Source organism: Cynocephalus volans, chromosome 17 (assembly GCF_027409185.1).
Source record: "Cynocephalus volans isolate mCynVol1 chromosome 17, mCynVol1.pri, whole genome shotgun sequence".
In the NCBI taxonomy this organism is placed as follows: Eukaryota; Metazoa; Chordata; class Mammalia; order Dermoptera; family Cynocephalidae; genus Cynocephalus; species Cynocephalus volans.
The window spans coordinates 8,665,275-8,691,261 of NC_084476.1; the positions used below are offsets into that span (position 1 = coordinate 8,665,275).

Below are 25,987 nucleotides of genomic sequence, written 5' to 3' on the forward strand. Positions count from 1 at the left end.
ATGCAGCAGAGCACATCAAGCCAAAGCAGGTCACATGGCCAAGGCCAGTGCTGACACAGGAGAGGACTATACAAGGATGTAGATCCCAAGAGGCACGACCACAGGGGCCATGACTGTGGTAGTCTGCCACAGAAATGGGCCCACCTTCTACCACCTTTCTCCTCCTGCAACCTCCACCCCCTGTACCCCAAAGAGGTCCCTGGCTCTGGCCCAAGAAGCAAATGGCCACCTGTGTGCCCAGCAGCACAGCAACATAGGCAGAGATCGCTTGCGTCATTTATTTGACTTGCAGTTGATGCACACGCTCTACCATACAAAAGTTGGAAGCTGCAACAAATCAAGTGCTATACGCAGTGTGTGGATGTGTAAACAGACAAATGAAAATGCCACTTCTGTGTGACTTGGGAGCAATCAGAATAGGCCACAGCCCGGGCCCAAGATTACATTCACAGCGCAGGGTAAGTGCAAATGAACGGAATGTCAGGATGGAGGCAGGCGCCTTGGGTCCTTCCCACCCAGGTTGGAGAAGTGGGATGGGAGCCAGACCGTGTTAGTGTTCATGGGTTCTCCAGCCTGGGGACCAGGCTAAGAGATGATGGGACACACCCAGCATCACCCTCCCTGTCTCCTCTCCCACCCCAGGAACCCCTTTGCCATTCAGGGGAGAAGTCCAGGTCCTCTTAAGTCCAGAGCATGAAAAACCAAGAGGAGTCTACTCCTCCTGGAGGTCTCTCACCTGGAAAGGGGCAGAACCTCAGAATGAAGTGTTAAGGCAATAAATAAAACTTCCCAGCTATGGTGACAACACTGTGAGAGAAGCAAGTCTGCAGGGCTGCCGGGAACCCTGCGGTGTGGAGATGTGGCTGCTGGGACAAATGCTAACAGGACCAGTGGATGGTGCCAGCCTGGAAGCGGGCTCCACGCTTCTGCACGGTTCTGAGCGCGTTTGTGCATCAAGTTGAAGGCAAGGTTCTTTGTCCTAATGAAGGTGGTTGGAGCTGATCCAGCCACGTACATCCTCTGACCTCCCCTGATGTGGTCCCTGGGCTCCACTCCTGGGGCCGCCACTGATGCAGCACAGGTGACAGGGGCCTGAGAGTTGTCCCTGGTCAGGGCCCCCAGCTCAGAGCTTAGCACCACCCAGGGAGTTCTGGGCTCACAGAGGGAGGTGGGTGGGGGCAGGACACCCAGCCCCTCCTCCTGTCTTTGGTGGCGGCAGAGGTGGGAGGAAAATGACAGTCTTTGGCAGGGCAAGGGAATGTCGGAGGACGTGTCCCAGTGGGTGCTTTGATTTGTCAGGGGCCCAGTCCCCGCCCAGAAGTGAGTATAGGGAGAGAAGGCCCACCTCTGGATGGCCAGGTCTGCCACCTCCCAAGGTGCCCCCCACTCTCTCTCTCTGGAGTTGCCAACTCTCTAGGGTAGTGGCCAGGCTGGGGGGCCATCAGGACGGCCAGCTGGATGCCTGGGTTCTGAGACCATGCACCTGTCGTCTGCTTCTAGCTCTGGACACTGTGAGCTTCACTGGGGCCTTGCCTACCCCCATTCTTCACCTCCATCCTCCTAGCCCCCCATCAGCAGCCGTGGGGCAACAGGAGGTCTTGGGTTCCCACACCCAGGGCATCTCAGCTCTGCCTTTCCCAATTCTCAACACCTTCCTCTCTCTTTCACCACCTTCTTCTCCCTCAGGCCCTGCTGACCACTAGCCCCGACCTCTGCTTCCCTGGGGACTGCTGAGGGCAGTCAGGTGGGCCCCGAGGGGCTCCATCTTTCTCCACAGAAATCCCCTTGGGGATTCCCAGATGATTGGGGTTGGGGCAAGGTCAGGGGTGATTGCCCTTGGCCACATGGCGCTTGGATGCCAACCCAAAGGAAGGGAGGAGGCAGCCTTCTCTCTGCCGTCACTGCGAACAAGGCCCAGGCAGCCACCCCTCCCGCCAGCCTGTGCCAACCACTACTGCAGCTCCTCCAGGGGCCCGTTTTCCTGGGGCAGCACCCCGTTCAGGCCAATGCTGCTGGCTGCCGGTGCCCCCAGGTAGCCCAGCAGGATCTCGCTGCGGCGCCGGGACAGCTGCAGGATGTCGTCCATGAGGGCCGGCACCGACGTGTAGCGCACGTTGTCCAGGTCAAACATGTCCCTCAGGTACTGCACAATCTGGTGCTAGGGGTACAGGGCTGGCATAGGCCCCTGCCCCCCAACAACTTCCAAACAACCCATGGTCCCCTTCTCCACCACCAGAGCCCCAGTCCATTCTCTCCCACCCTGGGGCACTGTCCCTCCTCCCGGTGCTTCCTCAGGGAGCAGGCCCAGCCCTCAGGCCCTCGCACCACTGGCAGCCACTGCCAGGCTCCTGGGCCAATGGCAGGGGGAGGGGCAGAACAGGTGCTGCTCCGTTTACCTTAAAGAAAGTGCAGACTTCAGCGAGCTGGGGCTTGGGGCCGAGGAAGCCAAAGGCGAGGACGGGGCTCACATGCTCCGATACGGAGTAGAAATGGGAGATGAAGCCGTCAGGCACCTGTGGCAGGCAGCAAGGCTAAGGGATGGCGCTGGGGCCTGAACAGAATGCACACTGCAAGGCCCTGGGGTCATGTAGGGCTTTAGAGGAGCCCTGCTCATTCACATTCCTACTAGAGGGCCCTGGGCAAGAGGATGGAGCTGGTGGAGCCCCATGTTCACTTCTGCAGACAAGGGTGAGACCCGCACAAGGGAGGGAACATGGTGGGTCCCACACAGGAAGTGCAGCAGCAGTGCCTGGCTACCAGAGGGAACAGCGGATGGCCGCCTGGGAGTACAAATAGCAGCAGCCCGCGGGCTGGAGGGATGGTGCTCTGCCTGCCCCGTGAGACACCTCAACCAGGCTGGTGCCGCTCCCATGCAGTGCCCACCCGCCCTCCCCAGATGCCTTTCCCCTCTTCTCATTCCTTGGACATTTCCCGATGGCCTGCTCCATGCAGGACCCTGGGGGAGAAGATGAAGCAGATCTACACATGCCTTTGGGGAGCTCCCTGCCAAGGGAAGGGGAATGGCAGGACAGGTGGCCAGTGCTGGGAGTGACAAAGGCCAAAAAGTGCAGGGGGGTTTGGGGGCTCAGTGAGGCCTCCCTGCACCAGCCCCCCCCAGCCACAGAATGGGATCAGCTGATTTGGGCACCAGGCCAAGGGAGCGCTAGATACACTAGGGCCCAGCACGGCACTCCGCGGGGTATACTGACTCACTCACCATCAGCAGCCTTCTCTTGGCTTTCAAGACTGACCAGCAGGCCGTGGCCAAGGCCTAAATCAAAGACGGGACCACACCTAGGGCGTCAGAATAGGCCCGGCCCACAGCCTCCCCATCCCCATCCCAGGACCATGCCCTCATCCTCAGTACACCCCACCACAAGCAGGAAAATGGGGCTGGTACCTGAACTCTGCTGTTGCCCTCCCCTAAATTTGGAATTAGACACACCTAAATTTGAATCTTGACTCTAACCCTTACTACTGCAGGTCCGTGGACTAGCCACTGATCTACTCAGAGACTCAATTTCCTCCTCTGTCAAATGACCACAACATAGCACCCCCACCTTTTTCAGTGGTTGTGAGGAGCAGTGGTTACCACCTGTAAACTGCCTATAGAAGACCAGCCCCTGCAGCACAGCACAGCTACTGGAGGTCCCCACTCGCCCTGCTGGAGACCCTGCGCTGGGCACTCCCACTCTTCATTTTTTTGTTTTTTTTTCCCTATTTCAACTTGATTCAACAGGATGCATTAAAATTGAAGAGAATTAATACCAGCACAGAAGGAGCAGAATTAACTAAGTGAAACCATGATACAGGAAGAAAATGCACACCCTGTGGCAGACAAGAGCCCTGGGCAGCTTCTCCAGAGCAAATGCCTAGTCTCCCAGACCCGGCAGCCCCATCGCAAGGGGGCTGGCCCAGGTGCTGTCTGATGGGTGGGAGCCCAGGATGGTGCCCAAGCCAGGGACAGAGGGAACAGGGCCGGTGAGTGCACAGGGTTACATGAGCATGCATGTGTTTGGAGTGGGGGCAGCAACCCACCGTCTCCTTGAAGCTGTCTGACAACCAGCGGTTCCTCAGCACAGCCAGCACTGAGGATGGGGGATTCTCCAGGTCCTCAAAGGCGTCCATGAGGATGAAGTCAAGCACAATGTCGAAGAAGCTCATGCATACCACCTGTGAGAGGTGAGGGTGCCTGAGCTGCAGGTCCACTGTCCCGATGGGAAGATGAGGCCAAAGGATGCTGGCGGGGAGCACATGGGAGGAGACACATCCTCCCCCTCTGCAGTGCAGTGGGTGCAGCTGGGTGGTCTTCCTCAGCCTGGGGCAAGTGTGGGAACCAGGGGCCTTACGCAGCAATGGAGCCATCTCAGCCACTCAGAACTGAGACAGAGGTCAGCACAGGCAGCCCCTCCCTGCCCAATGATCTCTGGTGTCGGGGACCCCAGGATGCTGGGCTCAGCACAAACCAACTCACCCCGCGGCCCTCCAGCTCCAGTCGTGTGGTGACCCAGGTCTCAGGCCGCAGGGCGTAGCTCAGCATCTCCTCGTAGCTCTCCAGGAACCCTTTGGGGCTCTGCAGGGAGAAGCACAGCCTGTCCTGGTCATGGGAGAGGCCCTGAGACCCAGTTGGATGAGATGATGCACAGGGATAGGTGGGTGGTGGATGAGCCAAGGCAAGGCTGGGGTCTATCCCTGGGCAGCAGCCATGGAGAAAAGGAGGCAAGGAAGTGTCTCCTGCCCACCACAATATGTCTCTCCTGGGAAACAGGAAAACCAGCAATGTCTCCCACAGCTCATTTACTGAGCACCTACTGCCTTTCAGGAGCTGTGCATGGTACTACAGCATGACCTCACTTTGGAGGGATACATGAGAATGTGAGGCTCAGAGTCAGGCACCAAAGATTCAAATCTCCATGATCTTGGGCCTCAGTGGTGAAATGGGAGAAGACAGCCCCACGCTCATGAGGCTATTCCGGGGGAGCTGACACGCGCATGTGTGTAACACAGTCAGACCAGCGCCTGGCACCTAAGCATTCAATAAATAATGGAGACTGCTGCTGCTGCCAAGTGCTAAGACTCTCAGCACACACACAACACAGCTTCACTTTCTGGGACCCGCAGGCTTAGCTGGGGCTTACAACACAATCTGCAGTTGTGGGTCTGCATTCATGGACATGGAAAGACAGCACCTGACTGAGTCTGTTCTAAGCACAGGTTAACTCATTTATTTCTTATGGTCCCAGGAGGGAGTTCCATTATTACACCTACTTTATAGATAAACATACTGAGGCTGGGGGAGGTCAGTGATGTGCCCGAGAGCCAGATAGGGTAGAGCTGACACACAACAGCATGGGCAGGTTGATGCCATTTATAAAGAACCACAGGCAGAGACGCCAGACGGACGTTCACCAAAATGTGAACAAGGTGGAATCAATGCAACTTTTCTTTTGTTCTTTTTTACTTTTTGGTATTGTTTTAGTTTTTCCTACAATGAGCATGCATCATTTTATAATCATTTTTTAAAACAATATTTTCAGGGCCAGACCATGGCTTACTTGGGAGAGTGTGGTGCTGACAACACCAAGCCAAGGGTTAAGATCCCCTTACCGGTCATCTTTTTTAAAAAAAAAGAACACATTATTTTCATCAAGTTTTAAAAGAGAATTTGCTGGATGGCCCTGGGCTGCCTGTTAACCTCTCTGAGCCTCAGTTTCCTCATCTGTAAATGACAACAACAACAAGACAAGGGCTGGCCCTTAACACTTCTGGTGGTTGGCTGAGCACGTCTAACATCATCTCACAATGTCCCTGGGACACACCCATTTGTACACAAAGACACTGAGGCTTGGAGAGGTTTCAGGACTGGCTCACAGACACACAGCAAGGGAGTGACCCAATGCCACAACTCCGGAGCCAGGGCGCTTCCCACAGGGCCAGCATCTTCCCAGACCGGGGCCTGGCCTCAGCTCTGCCTGCCTGGAAAGCCCTGATGGAGCCACATGGGTTACTGCTCTAGGCCTGGGCTCAGGGAAGGTTCTGGTGCTCAGAAGCTGCTCAACAACCTCTTCCAATTCTTTTTTTTTTTCTTACTGTGAATATACTTCAGTCCTTTTTGTTTATAATTGAAATTCTGAGAATTCAAAATTAGCAAATGACTTGCTCTTTTGTTTTTCTTTGGCAGGTGGCTAGTACAGGAATCAAACCCTGAACCTTGGTGTTATCAGCACCATGCTCTGACCAACTGAGCTAACTGGCCACCCCTCCAATTCTTAATAATGAGGAATCCTAAGTTCTGCCCTGGGGTGGAGGCTGCAGGGAGTGTAATGCAGTCAGCCCAGCACCTGGCACCTAAGCGTTCAATGAATAATGTGGGAGACTGCCGCTGCCAAGTGCTGAGACTCTCAGCACACACAGGGCAGCTTCACTCTCCGGGACCTGCAGGCCTAGCTGGGGTCTACAGCACATTCCGCAGATGCCCGTCTGCAGCGCTCCCAGCACCTTAGACTTCCTTCATTTGTTAGCTCCCCTGTCCTCCTGGGCAGGCCCCCAGACAGCAGGCTAAGGGCACAGGTAGGGTGAGGCCAACCTGGCTTCAAATCCCAGCTCAGTACCTGGGAAGCCCCCTTCCCTCCCCGGGCTCAGCCTCTCCACCCGCCAAGCAGAGTCTGTGGCGAGGCTCAAATGAGCGAATGGAGGTAAAGAAACGTGATTAAGGTGTGACCTCACTGCTTGGTCAATGGCAGCTGCTGAAAGAACTATCTGATGGATGTTTATGGAGCACCTGGCCTGTGCCAGGTCCTGGACGGGGCACACACCTGTGCTATAGAGTGCACTAGTGACAGAGGAGGAGAGGGAAACCTAGGAGCAGGGTGTGGGGTGATGAGGCCACATCGGCAAAGTGAGTCCAGGGGTGAGTCAGGAAAGAGATGGCGGGCGGGGACTCAGAAGATAAGCGACCAAAGAAAGGGGGAGGGAGGGAGACTGGGGGACTTCCAGATACCAGTATATGTTCCACTTTCTAACCTGGGTGCTGGGTGCACAGGTTTGTCTTTTCATTCATTAAATTCTATACTTTTTTACACTCTTCTATGTGCGTTTCACAATAAAATTGTTTAAAAAAAAAAAACAAAAAAACCCAGCAGAACAGTGTTCCAGAGAGAACAGCGTGAGCAAACGCCAAAGCCAGCAGAGAAGTCAGTGTGCATCAGGAGCCCCAGCCGTGGCAATGTGGCAGGCCACCCAGCAAAGCCACCCAGCAACGCTGGTGCTCACCAGGGCAAGGCAGGGGCGAGCAGCTGGCTGGTGAGGTCACATGTGTTTTAGAATCATCACTCCAGCAGGGAAGGAGAAAGGATTCAGAGGGGAGAGGCCTATTCAAAAGCTTTGCTCAGGACTGGCCGGTTAGCTCGGTTGGTTAGAGCACTGCTTTGTAACGCCAAGGTCAAGGGTTCAGGTCCCCATACCAGCTAGTTGCCCCCACCCCCCGCCAAAAAAAAGATTTGCTCAAACCTGTTAATGAAAAACACAAGTGGCCAATAAACATGAAAAACTATCAACTTTATCAATAACCAAAGAACCATAAAGCAATGGATAAAATAACAAAGAGTAGAAAGTTTACTAATATCTGGTGTTGGCCAAGATGTGAGGAAACACTCTTATACTGCAGGCAGGGACCTAGGTTGTCAAGGGCCTGTCGAGGCAGACTGACAATATCTGCTGGCCTGTGAAATGTCCGTGCCCGGGGCTCATGCCTGCCCCACCTAGGGCTTTGCTCCACAGAAGACCTCACAAGTACCTAAAGAGATCTGCGTGGGGACGATTAGAGCAGTGAGGCCTATGATGGCAAAAAATCAGACACGACCCAAGTGTCCATCCACCCAGGAACTGGAAAAATCACAGCCAGTCCACATGATGGAATACCGCACAATCAATAAAAACAGCTCCACGTACTGCCGTGCAACAACAGACAAGATATACTGTACACCACAAAGCAAAGCCACAGAACAGTAAGGAGGGCTCAAAGGTTTGGAAATTAAGTAACAATGTTTAAGAGTAGTGGTAACCCCTGGCAGGTGGGGTTCAGGTGGACCTTCCGTGATTTGCATTGTGTAATTGGTGAATTTTGTAAAACTGTGTTATGCTGGAATCAGTATGAAAAAGCAATACAGACCTATGTTTTTCAAAATTAGCACAGGAAAGAAAATCTCAACCCTTTCCCAGCTTCCTCATGGCCTACAACATGAAGTCAACGCTCCTCTGCTTGGTTTTACCCTATTTTTTCTTTCTTTCTTTTTTTTTTTTTTTTTTAATTTGTGGCTGGCGAGTGCAGGGATCTGAATCCTTGTTTGGATTTTGTTTTGTTTTGTTTGGGGGGAGTAACAATTAAAAGTTTTAAAAAATAAGATAAAAGTGGTAGTGGGAAGGAGAAAACCTGGGAAAAAAGCCCCCTTGCCCCCCGCTACCTTCTCAGCCTTGGTCATCAGGCCTGTCACCATCTGCCGGCCAACCTCCCCAAAGAACAGCTGGTGATTCTTGTTTTCCAGAAGCCCCTGAGCAATGAAGAAGGGAGGGGAGTGAGCTGCTGGGCATGGCAGCCCTCAGAACCCATGGAGAAGACGGTACAACATGCTGGATCAGGTAACCCCATCCGCCACATGCACGCCAGACAGTCGCAGCCAGCCTGACTGCTCCCACCCCCAGCTCCATCCTCCCCACACGGCCCCTGCACCACACCCACCTCGAAGGCCTGCCGCACACAATGCAGCTTAGCCAGAAAGTCCTGGTCACTGTAGCAGCCCAGCAGCTCTGTCCTGAGGGGAAGAACAGACAGCGTCACAACACCTGGTTCCCTCCCAGCAATGCCTCGGTGGGGGTCAGGGTGGTGCCCTGCCTGAGGAGGTGTGAGGCTTTGGCTCCAGCCCTGGCCCTGCCTCAGTGAAGCAGTGTGACCCCTGGCTGGTGCCTGCCTCCCCTAGGCCTCGGTCTCTCCCAAGCCAAAGAGGCTGCCTGGACACTCTCTGAGGACCTATTGGCCTCCCTGGCACTGGGCACAGATGGCAGGTCTGATCATGGGGGCTGGACTAACTTTGGCCTCAACCGGCCCTAAAACCTCACTGGCAAAGGACCAAAATGGCCAACTTGCTCCCAGCAGCAGAAAACCCATGTAGGGGTTGCCACCCACTCTGGCTACCCTTTATCCAAATCACCATGACTTCAACCTGAGCTTCCACCATTTTTGGTCAGAGACCTTATAAACACACTTTCTTAAATCTGCAAGCCATGATCAAAAAGCCAAGTTCTGAGTTTCATACCACACAGAAAAGTTCATTTAAGATGACTAAAAGATCTAAATATAATCACAGATGAGGAACTGGGACTAAGAGAAGTTAGGTGACTTGTTCAGGGCCACATGCAGGTCGGTCTGTCCCCTTCTGTTTGTGGCCCTTTGCCCTGCTTTGGACTAACTTCCATGTGAGCTATCCCATCCACCCACCCAGTGCCTGCAGGAGAGGGCCAGACCAGAGGCCAAGAGGCGCCACTGGGGAGATAGATGTCCTTGACCTCTGCTATAAAGGGAGGGTCAGGACACTGGGCAGAGGAAGAGTGCCCGCTGTGTTGCTGTGGTTGGACCCCTCTGAGAACTCCGACAAGTATTAACTATCGTTACTTTATTAATTTATTATACTAATTTGTTATTAACACCAGACCTGCCACTCCTGGTAGTCTAGGCCATCTGCGGCTGGGGGCAGGAGCTGTGCCAGCCCACCACGGCCCTCAGCCAGCCTGGACGCCTGCCAGCGGGGTCCACACCAAGCACCGCTGGCTTCTCCAGATCCTCGAAGGGGCCAGGGCTCACTCTCCACTCCCTCCCTCCTTCCACAGCCGCTCACCGGAGGGTCCGGCACAGCACTTTCCCCTCCTTCACCAGCTGCAGGGCCTCCTCGTAGGCGGCAGCAGGCCTGGAGAGTGGGATTGGGTAATCTCCAACCTGCAGACACTCGAAGAGCTGGGGAGGGTGCAGAGGAAGGGGGGCCATGGAAGCCTGTGTGAGCCGCATCCCCGGGGTGAGGGTGCCCTGCCCCTCAGTATACCAGCAGGGGCCACCTCAGGGACCTGCCCACTGCCGCCCTCTTAGAGGGGATGTCAGAGGGAACAAGGGCCCCAGACGGGAAGCCTGCATTCAAGTCCAGCTCCAGCCCTCAGCATCCCTACCTCCCAGGGCCCTTCCTGAACGGTCATCTACTGGACACACACCCATCCCAGGCGAGGACACTGCGCCTGACACACGTGCCCAGGGCAGGAGACTAATGCCGAGAAACAGGCCCATGATCAAGAAGAGAGAAGTCAGAGGTCAGTGTGGGCTGAAGCTGTTGGGGCAGGCCTCTGTTCTCACCCATATGACCCATGACCCTGGCTTCTCAGGCCACTCTATCCCTGGCAAGTTCACAGAGTCCCCAAGGAGCAGCACTTGGTAACTGCCAGATTCTGCTCCCATCAGAGGAAATGCCTTCGCTTTCCCACGACCTATGCTCTCTTGCCCCAGGGCCTGCACAGGAGCCCTGGCCATCACCCCACCCCCACATATCCCCCACTCCAGTCACCTCCGTGGCGGAGAAGAAGGAATCGTCTGAGGTCAGGCTGTCCTCGTCGTCGGCACGTAGACGCAGCGAGCCCTCAGTGAGGGGCAGCATGAGGGTCCTCTCTGGGAAGAGCACAGAGAGGGCTGAGAGGAGGCTCCCCGCAGGGGCTCTGCAGGAACCCCAGAGTCCACAGGCCACCAGCAGGACCGGCTCAGTGGAGGTACCATCTGGGGCGAGTGATGCCAGTGATCACAAAGTTCCTATTGCTGAGAGCTTCTGCGTGAAGACACTGGGCTTGTGGCCTCAAATGAATCACCTCCTCCAATCCTCACAGCATCCTTGGAGGTGAGCACGTTAGGTGTAGATGCAAGGCTGGCGGGGGACTCACCCTTGGTCACACTGCTGGATCTGAGGCCTGGTGGCCCCTGAGCCCTGCAGAGGGAGGACTCTAGTGCTGTGTGGCCCTGCGTAACTCACTGCCTCTCTCTGACAAGCTGAAACTTAGCCACTGATACCAAAGGGCTCAAAGGAGTCCAAAGGCCACTCCCTCGGTGCTCCCATCCCTGCTCACTCACTGGACCTTTGAGGGCGCTTAGGAAAGGTTTGTGGAAAAAATAACAAAAGGCCACAGACCAGCCTCCCCCACCAGGTGGATTCTTCCGACAGGCAAAGCCATGTTGAGCCCACGTGGGGAGAAGCGAGGGGAGCATGCATAGCCATGGCCAACCCTCTCCAGGCCCCAGGGTCCCCACTGGTGGAGCTAGGGATCCCGACCCTCAGGAGTCTAATATTGGCCCCCATGGGGCGGAGAGCACCCAGGGATGACATTCACTGCAAGGGTCTGGCACACAGTGGCTGACTGGCTGAACAACTCGGTTCTGTCTCTGTGACACACACCGCTTTACCTCCAAGGGGCCAGCAGCAGGCCTTCTGTTCTCAGCCCTTTGGCCATTTTGGGCTTACCTCCAAGGGAGCTATCCCATTCGCCCACCCAGTGCTGCAGGAGAGGGCTCAGACCACAGGCCAGGAGGAGCCATCAGGGAGATGTTGACACATCAAGGCCTGTTCCCGAGGGGATGGGGCAATGTGCACTGTCCAGGGACTTCCAGGACCTCATCCTGGCTCTGCTCCTAACTGCCCCATATAAGGGAACGCCTTTGTTTCCTCATCTGTACAAGAAGGCACTGGATTGGCTGAGGTCCGAGGGCCCTGGGGATTCTGACCTGTCTGATGCTGATGGAACCTTTCCCCAGTTCTCTCACCTCCCGCCACCTCCACTCCTGCCACCCCCACCCCAGCCTGCGCTGGGCCCAGCTCACCAAGGTCCAACAGCATGCTGTCCGAGGGGAAGGTGGAGCCAAATTCCTCCTGCAGGTGGTAGGCACGGTGCAGCAGCGACTCCAGTTTCTCTGCAAACTCCCTTCGCTGTGACTCAGGCTGCAGTAAAACAATGACCGTCACCCCAGATCCTCCAAGCTCCCCAGCAAACGGCCCCTTCCCTCATCACGGATGGGGGCCCCCAAGCCCCCAGGGACAGAGGAGAAGGCATGGGGGCTCAGCAGCCAAGGGCACTTGCTCTAGACCTGTGCTGCTCAGTACAGGAGCCACCAGCCACATGTGGCAATTGGGCACCTGAAACGTGGCCAGTCTCAACTGAGATGTGCCACGAGTGCAAATACACACCAGATGCAAACGCTTAGCACAAAATGTAAAACACTTAGCACAAAATGCAAACAGCATGAAAAGTAATCTTTTTAGCTGACTACATGTTGAGATGATCATATTTTGGCTATGCCAGGTTACATAAATAAATTATTAAAATTTCTATCTCCTGCTTCTTTTTGCTTTTTAGTGTGGTCTCCAGAAAACCAACTGTGACATGTAGCTTTCTACTGAACAATGCTGCTCTATAGCCAAATACACCTGGGTTTGGATCTTGGCACCCAAGCTCTAAACTGTGTGACTTCAGGTAATACTTTCCCCATTCTGAGCCTCAGATCTTTTATCTGTCAATGGAGATAAGAGTGCCTACTTCCTAGGGCTTTAGGGAAAACTTAATCCAGACAAGGTATGCAAAGCACTTCACATAAGACTGGCCATGGGGACAGCCAGTAAGAGTCAGCTCTTACAATAATTCTTGTAACTAATGTTATTACGAGGGGTCTTCAGAGAATTCATGAAAAGATTCATATTATCTTTTAATTCCATTTTCCAGGCACTTTTTGGAGTACCCTCATATGATAAGAGAGCAGTTCGGAGGCCAGAAAGATCTGGTTGAAATCCACTGCCTTTGTGACTGGGAAGGCAAAGCACCACAGCCTGGAGACCCTCCCGACAGACTGGGAATGACACAGTGCCCACCGCATGGGGCACGGTGCCTGGTGCACGGGGGCAGCAAGGGACAGGTAATAGCTATTCATGTGTCACTGGGGTGCAAAATGAGAACTCCAGCACCGTGTCACTCTGGGGTTGTGGCCAGCAACCGCCAAGGCAAGGCAGCAAAGGGTCAGCTGTCTGGGGAGAGCATGGTAGCAGGAGGCCGCTCGCAGAAAAGCTCAATGGGGCCTTCGCTGGAGGTGGGGGATGGGGGGAAACTTTCCTGCACCCCAGCAGCTCTGGGACGAGGGCCAGGCACCAGCCAGCTTGACTCTGCTTTCCACGGAGGCTGCCAGAGCCTGTACCCTCACGTAACTGGACCCCAGGGAGGAGACAATGGCCTGCTCAGAGGCCCCTAGGGAGAAAGTGCCCGGAGAGCTCAGAGGGGGACGGTGACAATGGAGACGCAGTGGCGCTAGCCCCAGACCAGGATCTCGTCATTCAGCCTCCCAGCTTCCCTCTGAGGGAAGGATTACTATGATCCTATTTGGCAGAGAAAACTCAAGGCGGTTAAGTTGACCAGGTCAGCCAGCAGAGCTGGGACTCCACCCCAGTCCATGGGATCCGGGATACAAGACCCAAGGCCACTTTGCTCAGTTCTCTGGCAGGGCCAGTGCCAGGCCCAGGCCCTGTTCCATGTGGCCAGCAGAGCTCTGTATCTCTGCAAAATGACCTCAGGTTATTTGACCTAATGGTTCCCTAGGTGTCATATCAGCAGCACACTCAAAAAGAAAAAATTAGATATCTCAAACTTCAAAATTAAAAACTTTTGTGCTTCAAAGGACACCATTAAGAAAGTGAAAAGAAGGGCCAGCCCGTGGCTCACTTGGGAGAGTGTGGTGCTGACAACACCAAGTCAAGGGTTAAGATCCCCTTACCGGTCATGTTTTAACAAAAAAAAAAAAGAAAGAAAGAAAGAAAGTGAAAAGACAACTCATGGATGAGAGAAAATATCTGCAAATCATATACCTGATAAGGGGCTTGTATGCAGAATATATAAAAACCCTTACAACTCAACAGTAAAAAGACAACCAAATTAAAAAATAAGCAAAGGATTGGAACAGACATTTCTCCAAGTACGATGTAAAATTGGCCAAGAAGCACATGATACTCTCTAGCCATCAGGGAAATGCAAATCAAAACGAGGTACCGCTCACACCTCCTAGAGTGGCAAGGACTGGTGAGGACGCGGAGAAGCTGGAACTTTACACACCACTGGTGAGAACATAAAATGGTGCAGCAGCTTTGCAAACCGTCTGGCAGTTCCTCGAAAAGTTACGGAGTTATCACATCACCCAATAAATTCACTCCTAGGTGTATACCCAAGAGAAACAAAAACTTACGTGCACACAAAATCTCATCTACCAACAGTCACAGCAGCATTAGTCACAAAGGCCAAAAGTGGAAACAACGTGCATCGACAGATGGGTGGATACACAAAATGTGGTAGATCCACACAATGGAACATTATTCAGCCCTAAAAAGGAATGAAGGTCTGAGGAACCTTGTAAACATTAACACTGAGTGAAAGAATCCAGTCACAAAAGTCCACGTATTGTACGCTTCCATTTACAGAAATGTAAACAGCCAAATCTATAGCTGAGAAAGTAGATTTGTGGTCGCCTAAGACTGGGATGGGGAGGAATGAGGGAATGAGAGGGGGGCTGCTAAAGCACACAGGGTTTCTTTTGGGGGTGAAAAAATCCTCTAAAATTGACTGTGATGATGTATATCTAACTCTGCGAACATACGAAAAGCCACTCAATTATACAATTTAAATGAATTTTATGGTATGCGAATCACATTTCAATCACACTATTAAACACCTAGAAGGATACAAAGTAGTTAGGCCCAGATGAAGAGTACCAGGCATCAGTGACACTGATGACAAAGATCATTTGTTGAGCACCTACGACGGGCCAGGCCTGAATGGCTGGTACTGGTGTCCCCCTGACAGCACCAGCCTCTGCCCCATGCCACATACCACAGCTGTGTGACCAGAGTCTAGGTTCTCTTTTTTTCCTCTCTCTTTTCTATTTCTATAGTTTTCACTGTACAAGGAGTATGTAATCGCTTTCACAGTAAGGAAAATAACGAATGTTCTGTAATTTTAAGATGTAGTTTTAGCAACGTATACAATTTGGGAAATAAAGCTGCCTCCCTTTTTTATTTTAGTTTTATTTTATTTTATTATTATTTTTTTTTTTGGTGGCTGGCTGGTCCAGGGATCCAAACCCTCGACCTTGGTGTCACAGCACTGTGCTCTAACCAACTGGGCTAACCGGCCAGCCCGCTGCCTCCATTGATCCTCTTCCCTGACGTCCCAGCAGGCGCCCATCACTTGCCCACAGCAGACAGGACCTGACGTGCTGCAACCACGGGCACTGAAGGGCTGTGGCATGTGGGGTTCCCTACTTTGCACTGCAGGCATCTCCCTGAACTTCAACCCCCACAACTACGGTGGTCAGGCCTGCGTGACAGGCTTCTGAGCTCAGCTGGGGTGCAGACGTGGACACCCTCAACTTGTTAGTGGCTGTGCCAGGCTCATACCCACCTTCGTTCTGCAGACTGTTTCCCAGCCTCCCCAACTCCCCTGCCAGCTGGCTCCTGGCCCATGGGAGGCACACGTGGAGGAATGAAGGCAGGGGCAGGGGTGGGCGGGAGAGTGGGCAGAGAGATTCTCCCCTCCTTGTTCTGCCTCACACCGCACCCGCACCCCCTTCCGGCACAAAATGGGTCCATCCCTGGTGGTCAGGCCCTGCCATGGTTCCGGCTCCCACAGGACGGCCTGGCCTGAGCTCTGGGCACCCCCGTTGACCGCCTCTCGCCCCCCAGCTCCTGTCTCCTGTGCAAGCAAACCCCTGGGTTCAACTTCCTCCATACTGAACACCTGAGGTTGCCCCCACTTCCTGGCTAGGCCCTGGCTGATTCTCCAGATACTGTCAAACTGCTCCCCAAAGAAGGGGCACCCAGTTGGCCTCGCTGCAGCAGAGATCAGGGGCTCACAGGGGATTGGGCTTGTTTGTTTTTTTCAATACACAAAAGTATAAAGAATACCACAGAAACAGCCGAAGTAGACAGGCCCTGCCCATAAGCATATGTTCAAAATTATAAAAATCAACAGCAAAGAAAGGTACTGGAAAGCAGAGAAGAGTAAAATAAAAGCCTTTTCCACCTTTTCCTGCAGAACTTCTCCTCATGGATAACTGAACAATTTCCCACATATTCTTTCAGGGAAAAATGGAAGTGCATGTAGACACTAGCACTTTCTATTAAGTGTACATGTGCATGCGCCCATGCGACTGTTTAAATTCATACACACTTGTCAGTACTGTACACACCGGGCTCCACCTTGCTTTGTCACTCAGTGGTACAGCTTGGAGAGGACAACCCACCAGTCCACAGAACTTTCCCTCACTCACTTCAATTGCTACAGAGAACCCTAGACCTCAACTGACAGGCATTTAGTTTCCAGTTTTTTAACTATTACCAAAACAATGCTTCAATGAACACCCATCCTAGAACATATATTTGGCACCCTTTAATCTTATCATTTTTTCCTGATATTGAAATAGTAAATAGATTTGTTCTAGAAAATTTGGATGGTGCCAAACAAAACAAAACAAAAAAAGATAAAGAAAAAAAAAAGAACACAGGCCCTGCAATCCAATCAACTGTGAACAGAGGCCTCCCTCCCTCCTCTGGGTCCTTCAGGAGTGCACATTTTCCTGCACAGAGCTGAGGTGAGGGTGTGATTATCAGCACGGCTCTGCTTAGTGAGTAATTCCCAAGTGCCAGGCATTGTGCTAAGCATGTCATAGTTATTTTATTTAATTTGAACAACACCCGCGTAGACGGGAAAACTACAGTGCAAGAGGAAAGCCTTACTGGGAGCCTGCATAAGCTCCCGACCCTCTCCCATGCCAGGAGCAGGCGGAGCTCAGGGGAAGACCACCTACCTCAGACGAGGATAGCTCTGACGTCGTCTCTGGGTTCCGGAGGCCATCCCCCAGTGTGGGGGTGCTGCTGCTGTCCCCCTTCTGGCCCACACTCAGTGCCTGCTCCCACTTCTGCAGAGCCTCCTCGAATAGCTCCATGCCTGAGCACCGGTGGGGAGAGAAGGGAGAGTCAGGCCCGCGCAATGTCACTCAAGTGGGGGCTCAGAACGGCGACGAGGCAGGAGCGCCCTGAAGGACAAGAATCAGGCAGGACTGTGTGGCCAGGGCCTGGTCGCTTTTTCAGGGCTGATCAGTTTTCAGGCTTTCATTCAGACCAGATTTGATCTTAGACATGGTCCCCTGTCCAGAAATGACTGGAAACCACTGAATGAGGGGTTTACGGTGGGGAATGGGAGGGGGCAGCAAAGCAGCACCCAGAGAGTTACTGAGCCCCGCCCAGGCTCCTGAGAGGCCATTCCTGCCACCCGCCCTGCCCCAAGGCTCTGAGGCCCGCCTCCTGGCCCGTACCTTGCATGTAGAGGCTTTCAGCATTGCTGTCGCTGGTGGCCACAGACTCCTCCATCCCCCTAGCATCCCATGGTCCAGAGCATGCAGCCATGGGGCTGGATGAGTTCACTGCCACCATCTGGGTGCAAAGCAGTGCAAGACAAAGAGTGAGGCCTTCCCAGACGTGCTGCTGAGCCCCTTGAGCCCTCCCCCACTGCCTGACCACAGGCCACAGGCTCTCTCATGTCATTCCTGAGCTAGCCCCTAGCCACAGCATCCGCACCCTCCAAACAGCCTGGATCCACAAACTCCCAAGTCCCTGACAATGCCTGCAGTGACAGTGGCCAAAGCAGGAGGAAATACCGAGGCCAACGCCCAGCCAGGAAGCAGCAGCCACCTAGGGGCCCCACCCAGAGCAACATTCCTGACTGGCATTACCCATCCTCTGTTCTGGGGCTCCGCGACTAGCCAGACAAGGAAGACAGAGAGCACCCATTATGCTGGCCCCAGCAGTCACCCCTGCCTCTCATCCACAGGGGTAGCCACCCGTCCTATCAGGCTGTGGGCTCCTCCAGCACAAGAACCACCTCTTGCTTGCCCCCGTGTCCCCTGGGCAGTGCCTGGCTCAGAGCTGGGGCTTGGTGCTTGCTGAATGAATTAATATCTAGATGAGTGAATGAACCAAAAGCTATTCCCCGGGGGAAAACCATCTTTGTCTTATTTATCTCTATACCGCAGCACCAAGCAGAGTCTCTGACCCAACACAGGTACTTGCTCAGTGTCTGATGAACAAATGAATGAGTGCACTTTCATAGATAAGCACCTTCCCCAAGAGACCGTCAGCTTCTCTACTGTGCACCTATCCACTTTTCTCCCACCCATGCCTGGCACAGTGAGTGATCAGTGACAATGTCTGAAAGCCTGCGTGGGTGGGTGAGTGAACGAGTAAATGAATGAATGACACCACTCTGGTTGCCCCCCACCTGGCCTGGCGTCCTGCCCCCAGCTTCTCACCGAGGCCAAGCTGTGGGAGGAGCCTGAGTGCTTGCTGGGCTCAATGGAAGAAATGCCGCTGAGGGTGTCATTGCTCTTGCTCCCGGGGCTCTGTACCCTCCGGCTGGTGTAGCCTGTGAGGAACAGGAGGGCAGGGATCAGATGGGCCGCTCTCCCACCTGGGAGCCTGTCCTGACTTTTTAAGTCAGGGTGACGGCAGAGCCCCCTGGGTATGTACACTGGGCACAAGAGCACCGGGCCCCTCCTTGTTCTGCTAACTGGCATATCTCTATCACCCAGCACAGGGCTGGGCCCAGAGGAGGGGCCCTTATCTGCAGGGATAAGCAGAGAATGAGGTCCGGCTACTTCCCACCTCCTGGCACAGCTACCCTGTGTCACCGAATTCTCCTTCTTCCAAAAAAGATTTACGGCAACAACTTGTTGCTGTTGTTTTCCAGCTGGCCAGTGTGGGCATCTACTTTTTTCAATACACAAAAGATTTTGAGAAAAGTAGGGGAGGTAAAATAAGGTGAAACGAGAGACAGTGGAGGAACAAGCCAGAGGCCAGTGCAGACAGCTCCAGGTTTCCCGAGAGCCAACGCAGACAGGAAACCCAGCTGCGTCAGCGTTTCTCACGGTCTTGTTCTATCGCAGTCTAAAGACTTCTTTTCCCAGTTTTAAAGATAAAACTTCCCTTTTGCAATAATCCACAATTAAATTCACTTTCACAGAAGAGACTATTGCTTCTTAAAACAGGTTTTTCCTAAGATGGGAGCCTTTCTTGCCTTGGAAAGAGATCAGTATGACATTGAGGTGTGGCAAACACTGGGTTTCTGTGTTACAAGATTAACAGAGGTTGTAAGGGTTTTCTAAAACCACACCAGCAGCCACAAAACAGATCAGTGGCTGCCAGGACTTGAGGCAGGGGACAGAGGCTAATTACAAAGAGATACGGGGGGATTTAGAGGATACAGAACAATTCTTTTTTCTTTTTTTTGGGGGGGGGGGTGGCTGGCCAGTACAGGGATCCACACCCCTGACCTTGGTGTTATAATACCACACTCTAACCAACTGAGCTAACCAGCCAACCCTGAACAATTCTTGATTATGGGGTGATTATATGACTATATGTGTGTCAAAGCCCATAGAATTGTACACTAAAAAGAGTGAATTTTACTGCATGGAAATTAAACCTTCATTTTTTAAAAAGAAGGGGATGGGAGGAATACTGTATGGTTCAAGAACTATATGGCCCTTCCTGCTCCTGAGCCTGGGGGAACTTCCCTTCCTGGACCAAGGAGCTATGCTCCACCAGCCCCCTCAGGCCCCCGTGCTCCCAAAGGGGCCTTAGACAATGAGAACCAGCCAGAACCAGCACCCGCCTGGGCACAAGCATCCAGCCGCACTAGCATCGGATCCTTACGATGACTCCTGGAAGGAGCCTCTGCTGTCATCCTGCTCGCAGATGAGGGGAACTTGACTCTGAGATGGGAAGTCACTAGCTCAAGAGCCCACAGTGCATAGTGGCCCAGCTGGGACCATCCCCACCACCTCACACTTACCTTTCTTCACCGACGGGACCTTCCTGGCCATGAGGATGGGGAGGGGCACCGTGCCCAGCTGCTCGCCTCCCACCTCAGGGCCGACCTGTTTCTTCCTCCTCCGTCGCCTTTTCAGCTGGTGGGCGGCCAGGGCCAAGGCCACGGTCCCTAGGGCCGTGGCAAAGAGGACCTTCCGCAGGCCAGGTGTCAACCGCAGCTGTGAGAATGCAGACTGGAGGAAAGAGGAAGGCGGCTGGGTTACAGCTCCCTAGGGAAGGCCTGAGGTGGCAGGACCACCCAAGAGCACCCAGGTGCAGGGCACACATCTAGTACGCAGAGTACACCTGCTGACCACATGAGTGACAGAGAAGTGGCCACTCAAGAGAAGGGTCTTGGCCAGAGCTTCCCTGAAATGTGGAGGATCACAGAGATACAAAGATGGCAGAATGCCAATGCTGAGGACATGAGGTCTGCAGTCCCGCAGGCGTCCCCAACACTGTTATAATAGCTGCAGCAATCGAGCCCTGAACTAAGATTTGACCTGTGCTCCCTGTCTGAATCCCCAACATTTTCCAGATAAGAAACCCGAGGCTCATGCAGGTTAAGACACAGGCAAAAGGCAAGAAAGACAGAAATCAAACCCAGGTCTACTGACCCCCATTTCTTAACAACTCCTCAAAAACAATGGCGTTCACTCGGCCCCACCATCCCATCCAAACACTTCCCACTGCTCCACAGGATTGGGAGCCCTTCAGGTGGGACCACATCCCACAGGGCAGAGCTTTAGGAAGGGCCAAGAGGCCCAGTCAGCCACAAACATTTGAGGTTGTCAGAGAAGGTATTATTGATCCCTTTTATAGACTGAGACACCGAGGTCAAGCATTCACATAGTCTTAGGGTGAAGACTGAGCTTGGGGCCCCAGACTCCTAACCCACTCCTTCTTATCCTGCTCAATGAGGAGAGCCAGATACCAAGGACAGCAACAATGAGGGCCCAGCTTTCCCAGATGCTAAGGGACCCTGGGCTAGGCAGCTTGGTATATCATGGGCCAGAGGGGTAAAGGACAGAACCACAAGCCACCCCAATCCTTACCTGCCCAAACGTTGTGTACAGGAACACAGGGATCTCGGCCACTGTCATGGCCAGGGCCTGGATCATGGACATCCCCTCAGTCCTCCGGAATGCCATGGCAGGACCAGCACCCCAGACAAGAGCCCTTGTGGCCAAGAGTTTCCAAGGAGAACGTCTTCAACTGGTTACTGGCTGGGTCCTGGGCACCGTCCACACCCCAGAAGGACAGGGATGCACATACCAGAGAGTCCCTCCACAGAACTGAGAGACAGATGACCAAGTAAGACACAAGCACGAGCACACATGAGCACACAGAGATGTACATAAGAATGCACCTGGGGGGGGTGGTATGGGAGCAAAGCTCATGTCTGGAATACCAGGCCTGGATTCAGGCCCCAGCCCCAAACACCTGCCAGTAGGCAGCAAGTGCCCCATGCCCCATAGACACCCTGCCACCATGAACCCAGGAGCAGAGAGCAGCATCTCTGGCATGCTGGCCCAAGAAAGGACCCAGCGCCAAGGAAATGGAGAGGTCACTCTAAAACTTGGGGCTTTATGCCACACTTTCCCAACCTTTTAAAACCATGCACCATTTGCTAAATAAAAATCTCAGGCTCCAGACTAAGAATCATTACATCTTTTTCATCTCCTACAAAGGCAAGAATGTTTACTTCCTATGGACTGTATTATGAAAACAGCAGGGTATTTTCCAGATAACAACTACTATACATTATGTGTGTATTTTGTGCTGAGTCCATTATATTCATTATTTCACTGAATCATTACAATTCTGTGAAGTAGATGCTATTCACCTTCCTCCCCGACCCCCAACACCAATTTCCAATGAAGAAACTGAGTCTCAGGGACGCTAAGTCAGAAGTCCAAAGTCACACCTGGCATGTGGTGGAGTCAGGATTTGTACCAAGGTCTATCGGATTCTAGACTGTGGTCAAAGCAATTCTTTTGCTAAAGTTGACATAGAGCAGGAAATGGCAAGCCACAGCAGAAACACAGGTTACAAGGGCAGCATTCCCCCCGCAACTTCTGAGATACCCCCACCAGGTACCTCATTGCCCCATCCCAAGGCAAGGGAACAAATGGTTTGATCACACATAGTCCAGACCCCGAGTCCAGAGTGCTCTCCAATTGCTAGCACCAAGCCCACAGATGCCTTCAATGTCTCCCGTGACCTCAAGTGGAAAGAACACACAGGCCAGGACAGACCCTGTCTCCCTGGGATCACAGCCAAAGTCACTGGGCTGGGACAAGAAAGAGCTTATCTCCAGTGAGTGGGATGAAGGGACAATCCTATCAGTCTATCTTTAGGGCTGGGGGCGTGTGTGAGAGGAAGCGCAGGCAGGGTATGTTCCAGGGCTAGGGAAATTGCCATGTTACCAAGGGTAGGATGGGCTGGCCCTTGGCTCACTTGGGAGAGTGCGGTACTGATAACACCAAGGCCACGGGTTCAGATCCCATATAGGGATGGCCGGTTAGCTCACTGGGTAAGCATGGTGCTGACAACACCAAGCCAAGGGTTAAGATCCCCTTACTGGTCATCTTTAAAAAAAAAAAAAAAAAAAGGGTAGGAGACATCCTGCCAGGAGGCTGCAAATTGAGCTGTGTGACCTCCATTGGTCAGGGCCCAGGTTAACACTCCATGCTACTCCTCCTGCCCCCAGCCTGGCTCAGGACTCAGAACAAGGGAAGACAATAACAGAGGACCCACAGTTACTATTTCCCAAGTACTTACTGGTTCAGAACAGGCCTTCCACTAAAGGCTTGGAGTCTAGTCACTGACAGAACCTCATGATGACCTATCTCAAGGATAGGGAAACTGAGGCTCTGAGAGGTGAGCAACGTGATCAAGATCACTAAGTGGCCACGCTGGGATGTGACCCCAGTTCTGCAGGATCCCAAAGCTATAGTGGTGTTTCCCAGCTGCTGCCTGCTACAAATGCCACCTCCATGCCACACCTGAAGGACTTGTGGGCCCCCAGGTGAGAAGCCCATGTGGAGTTAAAAGGATGAGCCCAAACACATGCTCCAGGAGTCAGACAGAGCTGGGAGGTGGGGACTGAGGCCTGGCATTTGTCTCCAGGACAGTCCAGAGAGACCTCTGCTGTCCCCACTGAGAGGAAGAGCAGCAGGTGCAAGGTAACAACACCTGTCCCACAAGCCTTCTTCACTCCAGAAATGGATCCAAATCCAGCCCATCCACGGCCTGTCTGTCTTCCTGGAACGACCCAGGGCCTAAAGAAACAAACCTCCACCTCTTCTCCACAATGCAAAGCTCACAATGTTTCCCACCACCTAGACATTTCTAATGCTGCACAGGGCCTCACCCCACCTGAGCGGTCACCTCTCCGGCCCTGCAAGCTTGAACAAGCACCTCCTCATTCCACCCCCACCATGGCATTTACAACACCCTCGGCCTGCATGCCCAAGCTTTCTATCCCAGGTACCTCCTCCACTGCCTCGGACAACCCCACTAACGACTCTGGCCTGAGCACACCCCCATTCCACCTTGACCCCAGTAACCTTCCTGGCCCAGACACTCCCGTGAGCCACCCTCTGTCCAGTCTCGTGTTCACCCCATCCAGGACACCTCATCGGTCCCACCCGGCCGAGCATTGGGCATCCCGCGCAATATCCCGACCTGCAGAAATTGCTCATTTCTCCCTGGACATCTTGCGCAGCCCCGGGTCAGGCCCCTTCCGCTCTAGCCCTGACCCCAAGAAAATCCTTGAGGGTCGTCCTGGTACCCAGTGGCGCCGCCCACGGCCGGTACCTGCTCCTTCCATCCCGGGTACTTTCCCACTTCGAGTTCGAGTACCTGCGCCCCTGCTCTGATCCCCGCAACGTCCCAGGCCCGGGCACCTCGTCGGTGACCCAGGTCTCTTCTCGTTCCACCCCCAAGCAAGGCTCCCTCTCGCGCCGCCCTCGGCCCGGTTACCTACTCATTCCAACCCAGGCACCTTCCTGGCTCGGCTGGGCCCAGACACCTGAGCCCACCCAGAGCCCCCCGCAGGCCCGGCCGCCGTCCCTCGCAAGCCTCTGCCCCAAGACCCGCCGCGCCGTCCGTCCGCGGGGCGGGCTCAGCCCCGGCCGCCACTCACCCGGGATCCCATCGCCGCAGAAGGGCAGCGTCTCCTTATCCTGCGGCCGCGCAACCAAACTCACGGCAGCCTGAGGGCGTGGCCTCGCGCCGGGCTTAACCTTTCTCTGACCAATGAGCGTCGCCGATCCGCTCCGCGCCTCTACGGCCCCGGGCCAATGGGACATGTCACGTGACCAGGTTGGTCCCGCCTCTCCCGTTCTCTGACCCACCCCCTAGTGCGGTTGAAGCGCGGAAGTGCTCTTTCCTCTCCTATGATTGGCCATTGGGATTAGATTGACACGTGTGGCGAGTGGAGCGGAGCCACTCTTAAAGGGGCTGAGACGGAGCAGTCAGGCTTGGAATGCGGAGCGGTCTAGTCCCTCCTATTTGGCTCCTCTTCCCCCGCCGTTCCCTACACAGACAAATCCCTTCCGCTCTTCAAGCGCCCATTTTCAAATGCCCCCGCCTCTGACTTCCGACAGCAGCCTCTTAATGCCACTCTCCAACGTGCTCTGCAGTTGTTTGCAAAAGCGCCACATCTCCCCTTCCAGAGTTATCCCTCTGAGCACTGTAGTCAGGGAGATTCAGTCTGGTCACCCAACTGTGCCTTACACTAAATACTAGGACTGGAATCAGCAGACCTGAGCTGGAGTCGAGCTCTACCGCTTCAGCTCTCTGGGGTTTATCTCGCTGTGAAATGGGGATGGTATTCTCTCCTTGCCCGAGTCGCAGGGCTTTGGTGGGGATCGAAAGCAAACGGTGTGGCAGCCCTTTCATGACTTCGAAGCGCTGGGCATAACCCAGCTTTTAAATTGTATTTATCAGTAAAGTCGCATTCCTTAATTCATTCAACAACTAATATGTTCTGTGTGACAGACTTCGGCGGGACATAAGAGTATAGTGGTGGCCAAGAGACAGTACGAGGGTACTCGAATAAGTTCGTGGAAAAATAGGATTGAAAGATAATACGTATCTTTCCATGACCTTTTTGGAGTACCGTTGCATAAGTGATGCCCCTAAGGAGCTCATGTCTGTCGTGGGGGTGGGGGACAGATACTTAATTGCAGTCTTATGTGCTAGTTACTCTAATTGGGGAAACCCTGGAAATGTGGGATATTGAGGAGACACCTGGGCTTGCATGGGGAGGTAACAGGCTCCAGAAAGAAAGGGACTTCCAAGCAGATACCTTAAGGATGAGCAGAAATTAGCTGGGCAGAGAAGAGAGGAAGGAGTATTCCAGGAACAGTATGGGCTGTGACCCCAGAGGGAAGCTGGCATCTTTGACTCAGGGTGGCAGGAATCTAAGAGAGAGGGGAGAGTGGCAGCCGAAGAGGCCAAGGAAGAGGAAGCTAGAAGTGGAGGCATCAGAGCCAGATGTGGAGGAGAGGAGTCTCCATAGCAGGACTGTCCGGGTCCTGAGTCAGATCCACACTTTCTCCCATGTGGCCTGGGGCAAGTCACTTAACTTTTCAGAACCTCTGCTTCCTCACTCTAAAATCAGGATGATGATGGTTTCTGAACTGTTAAGGGGATCTTAGGTGATTGTCCACTTAGAAGTGCTCAGTGCTGGGCCTGGCATGAGCTCAGGACATTTTGGCCGTTGCTTAGAAAAGTTGCAATTGCCAAGTGGAAAGGTAGAAAAATAGATGAATGTATACACTGGTACAGTTGGAAGATCAGCAATAACTAGCACCTACTGTTCTGCTCTCTCCCCTTTACCCTGTTCTGTTTTCCTTCCTGGGACTCATCTCCTGACACGTTACATATTTGTCTTCCCATGAGGGGAAGAGCTTGTTTTGTTCACTGCTGCATCCCTGGTGCCTAGAACAGTGCCTGGCACATAAGAGGTGCTCAATGTGAGTTACTGAATGAATGAATTAATT

General features: G+C 53.5%; 1 protein-coding gene across 2 annotated transcripts; it reads right to left on the reverse strand.

Moving 5' to 3' along the window:
• Nucleotides 1-331: 331 nt before the first annotated feature.
• Nucleotides 332-24,188, reverse strand: MIGA2 (mitoguardin 2). Of its 2 annotated transcripts, none has more exons than XM_063082003.1 (16): nt 24,124-24,188; nt 21,029-21,268; nt 19,957-20,167; nt 18,416-18,528; nt 17,423-17,540; nt 16,916-17,055; nt 11,900-12,017; nt 10,602-10,702; nt 9,891-10,006; nt 8,738-8,810; nt 8,463-8,549; nt 4,475-4,573; nt 4,039-4,173; nt 3,218-3,271; nt 2,397-2,513; nt 332-2,158 (listed from the first exon to the last, which is right to left on the reverse strand). In XM_063082003.1, the coding sequence occupies exons 2-16, from the start codon at nt 21,122-21,124 to the stop codon at nt 1,952-1,954; spliced, it is 1,785 nt and encodes a 594-aa protein (XP_062938073.1). In that variant the 5' UTR covers nt 21,125-21,268; nt 24,124-24,188; the 3' UTR covers nt 332-1,951. The 2 variants fall into 2 exon arrangements, with proteins under 2 accessions (XP_062938073.1, XP_062938072.1); XM_063082002.1 differs by lacking the exon at nt 24,124-24,188 and adding an exon at nt 23,965-24,037.
• Nucleotides 24,189-25,987: the final 1,799 nt, after the last annotated feature.

Coding starts and splice junctions, on each gene's coding strand:
- MIGA2 (XM_063082003.1), bottom strand. CDS start 21,124: ATGGCATTCCGGAGGACTGAGGGGATGTCCATGATCCAGGCCCTGGCC. Junction 17,541..18,415: donor CCTCCCACAGCTTGGCCTCG/GTGAGAAGCTGG, acceptor CTTTGCACCCAG/ATGGTGGCAGTGAACTCATC. Junction 17,056..17,422: donor TGAAAGCCTCTACATGCAAG/GTACGGGCCAGG, acceptor ACCGGTGCTCAG/GCATGGAGCTATTCGAGGAG.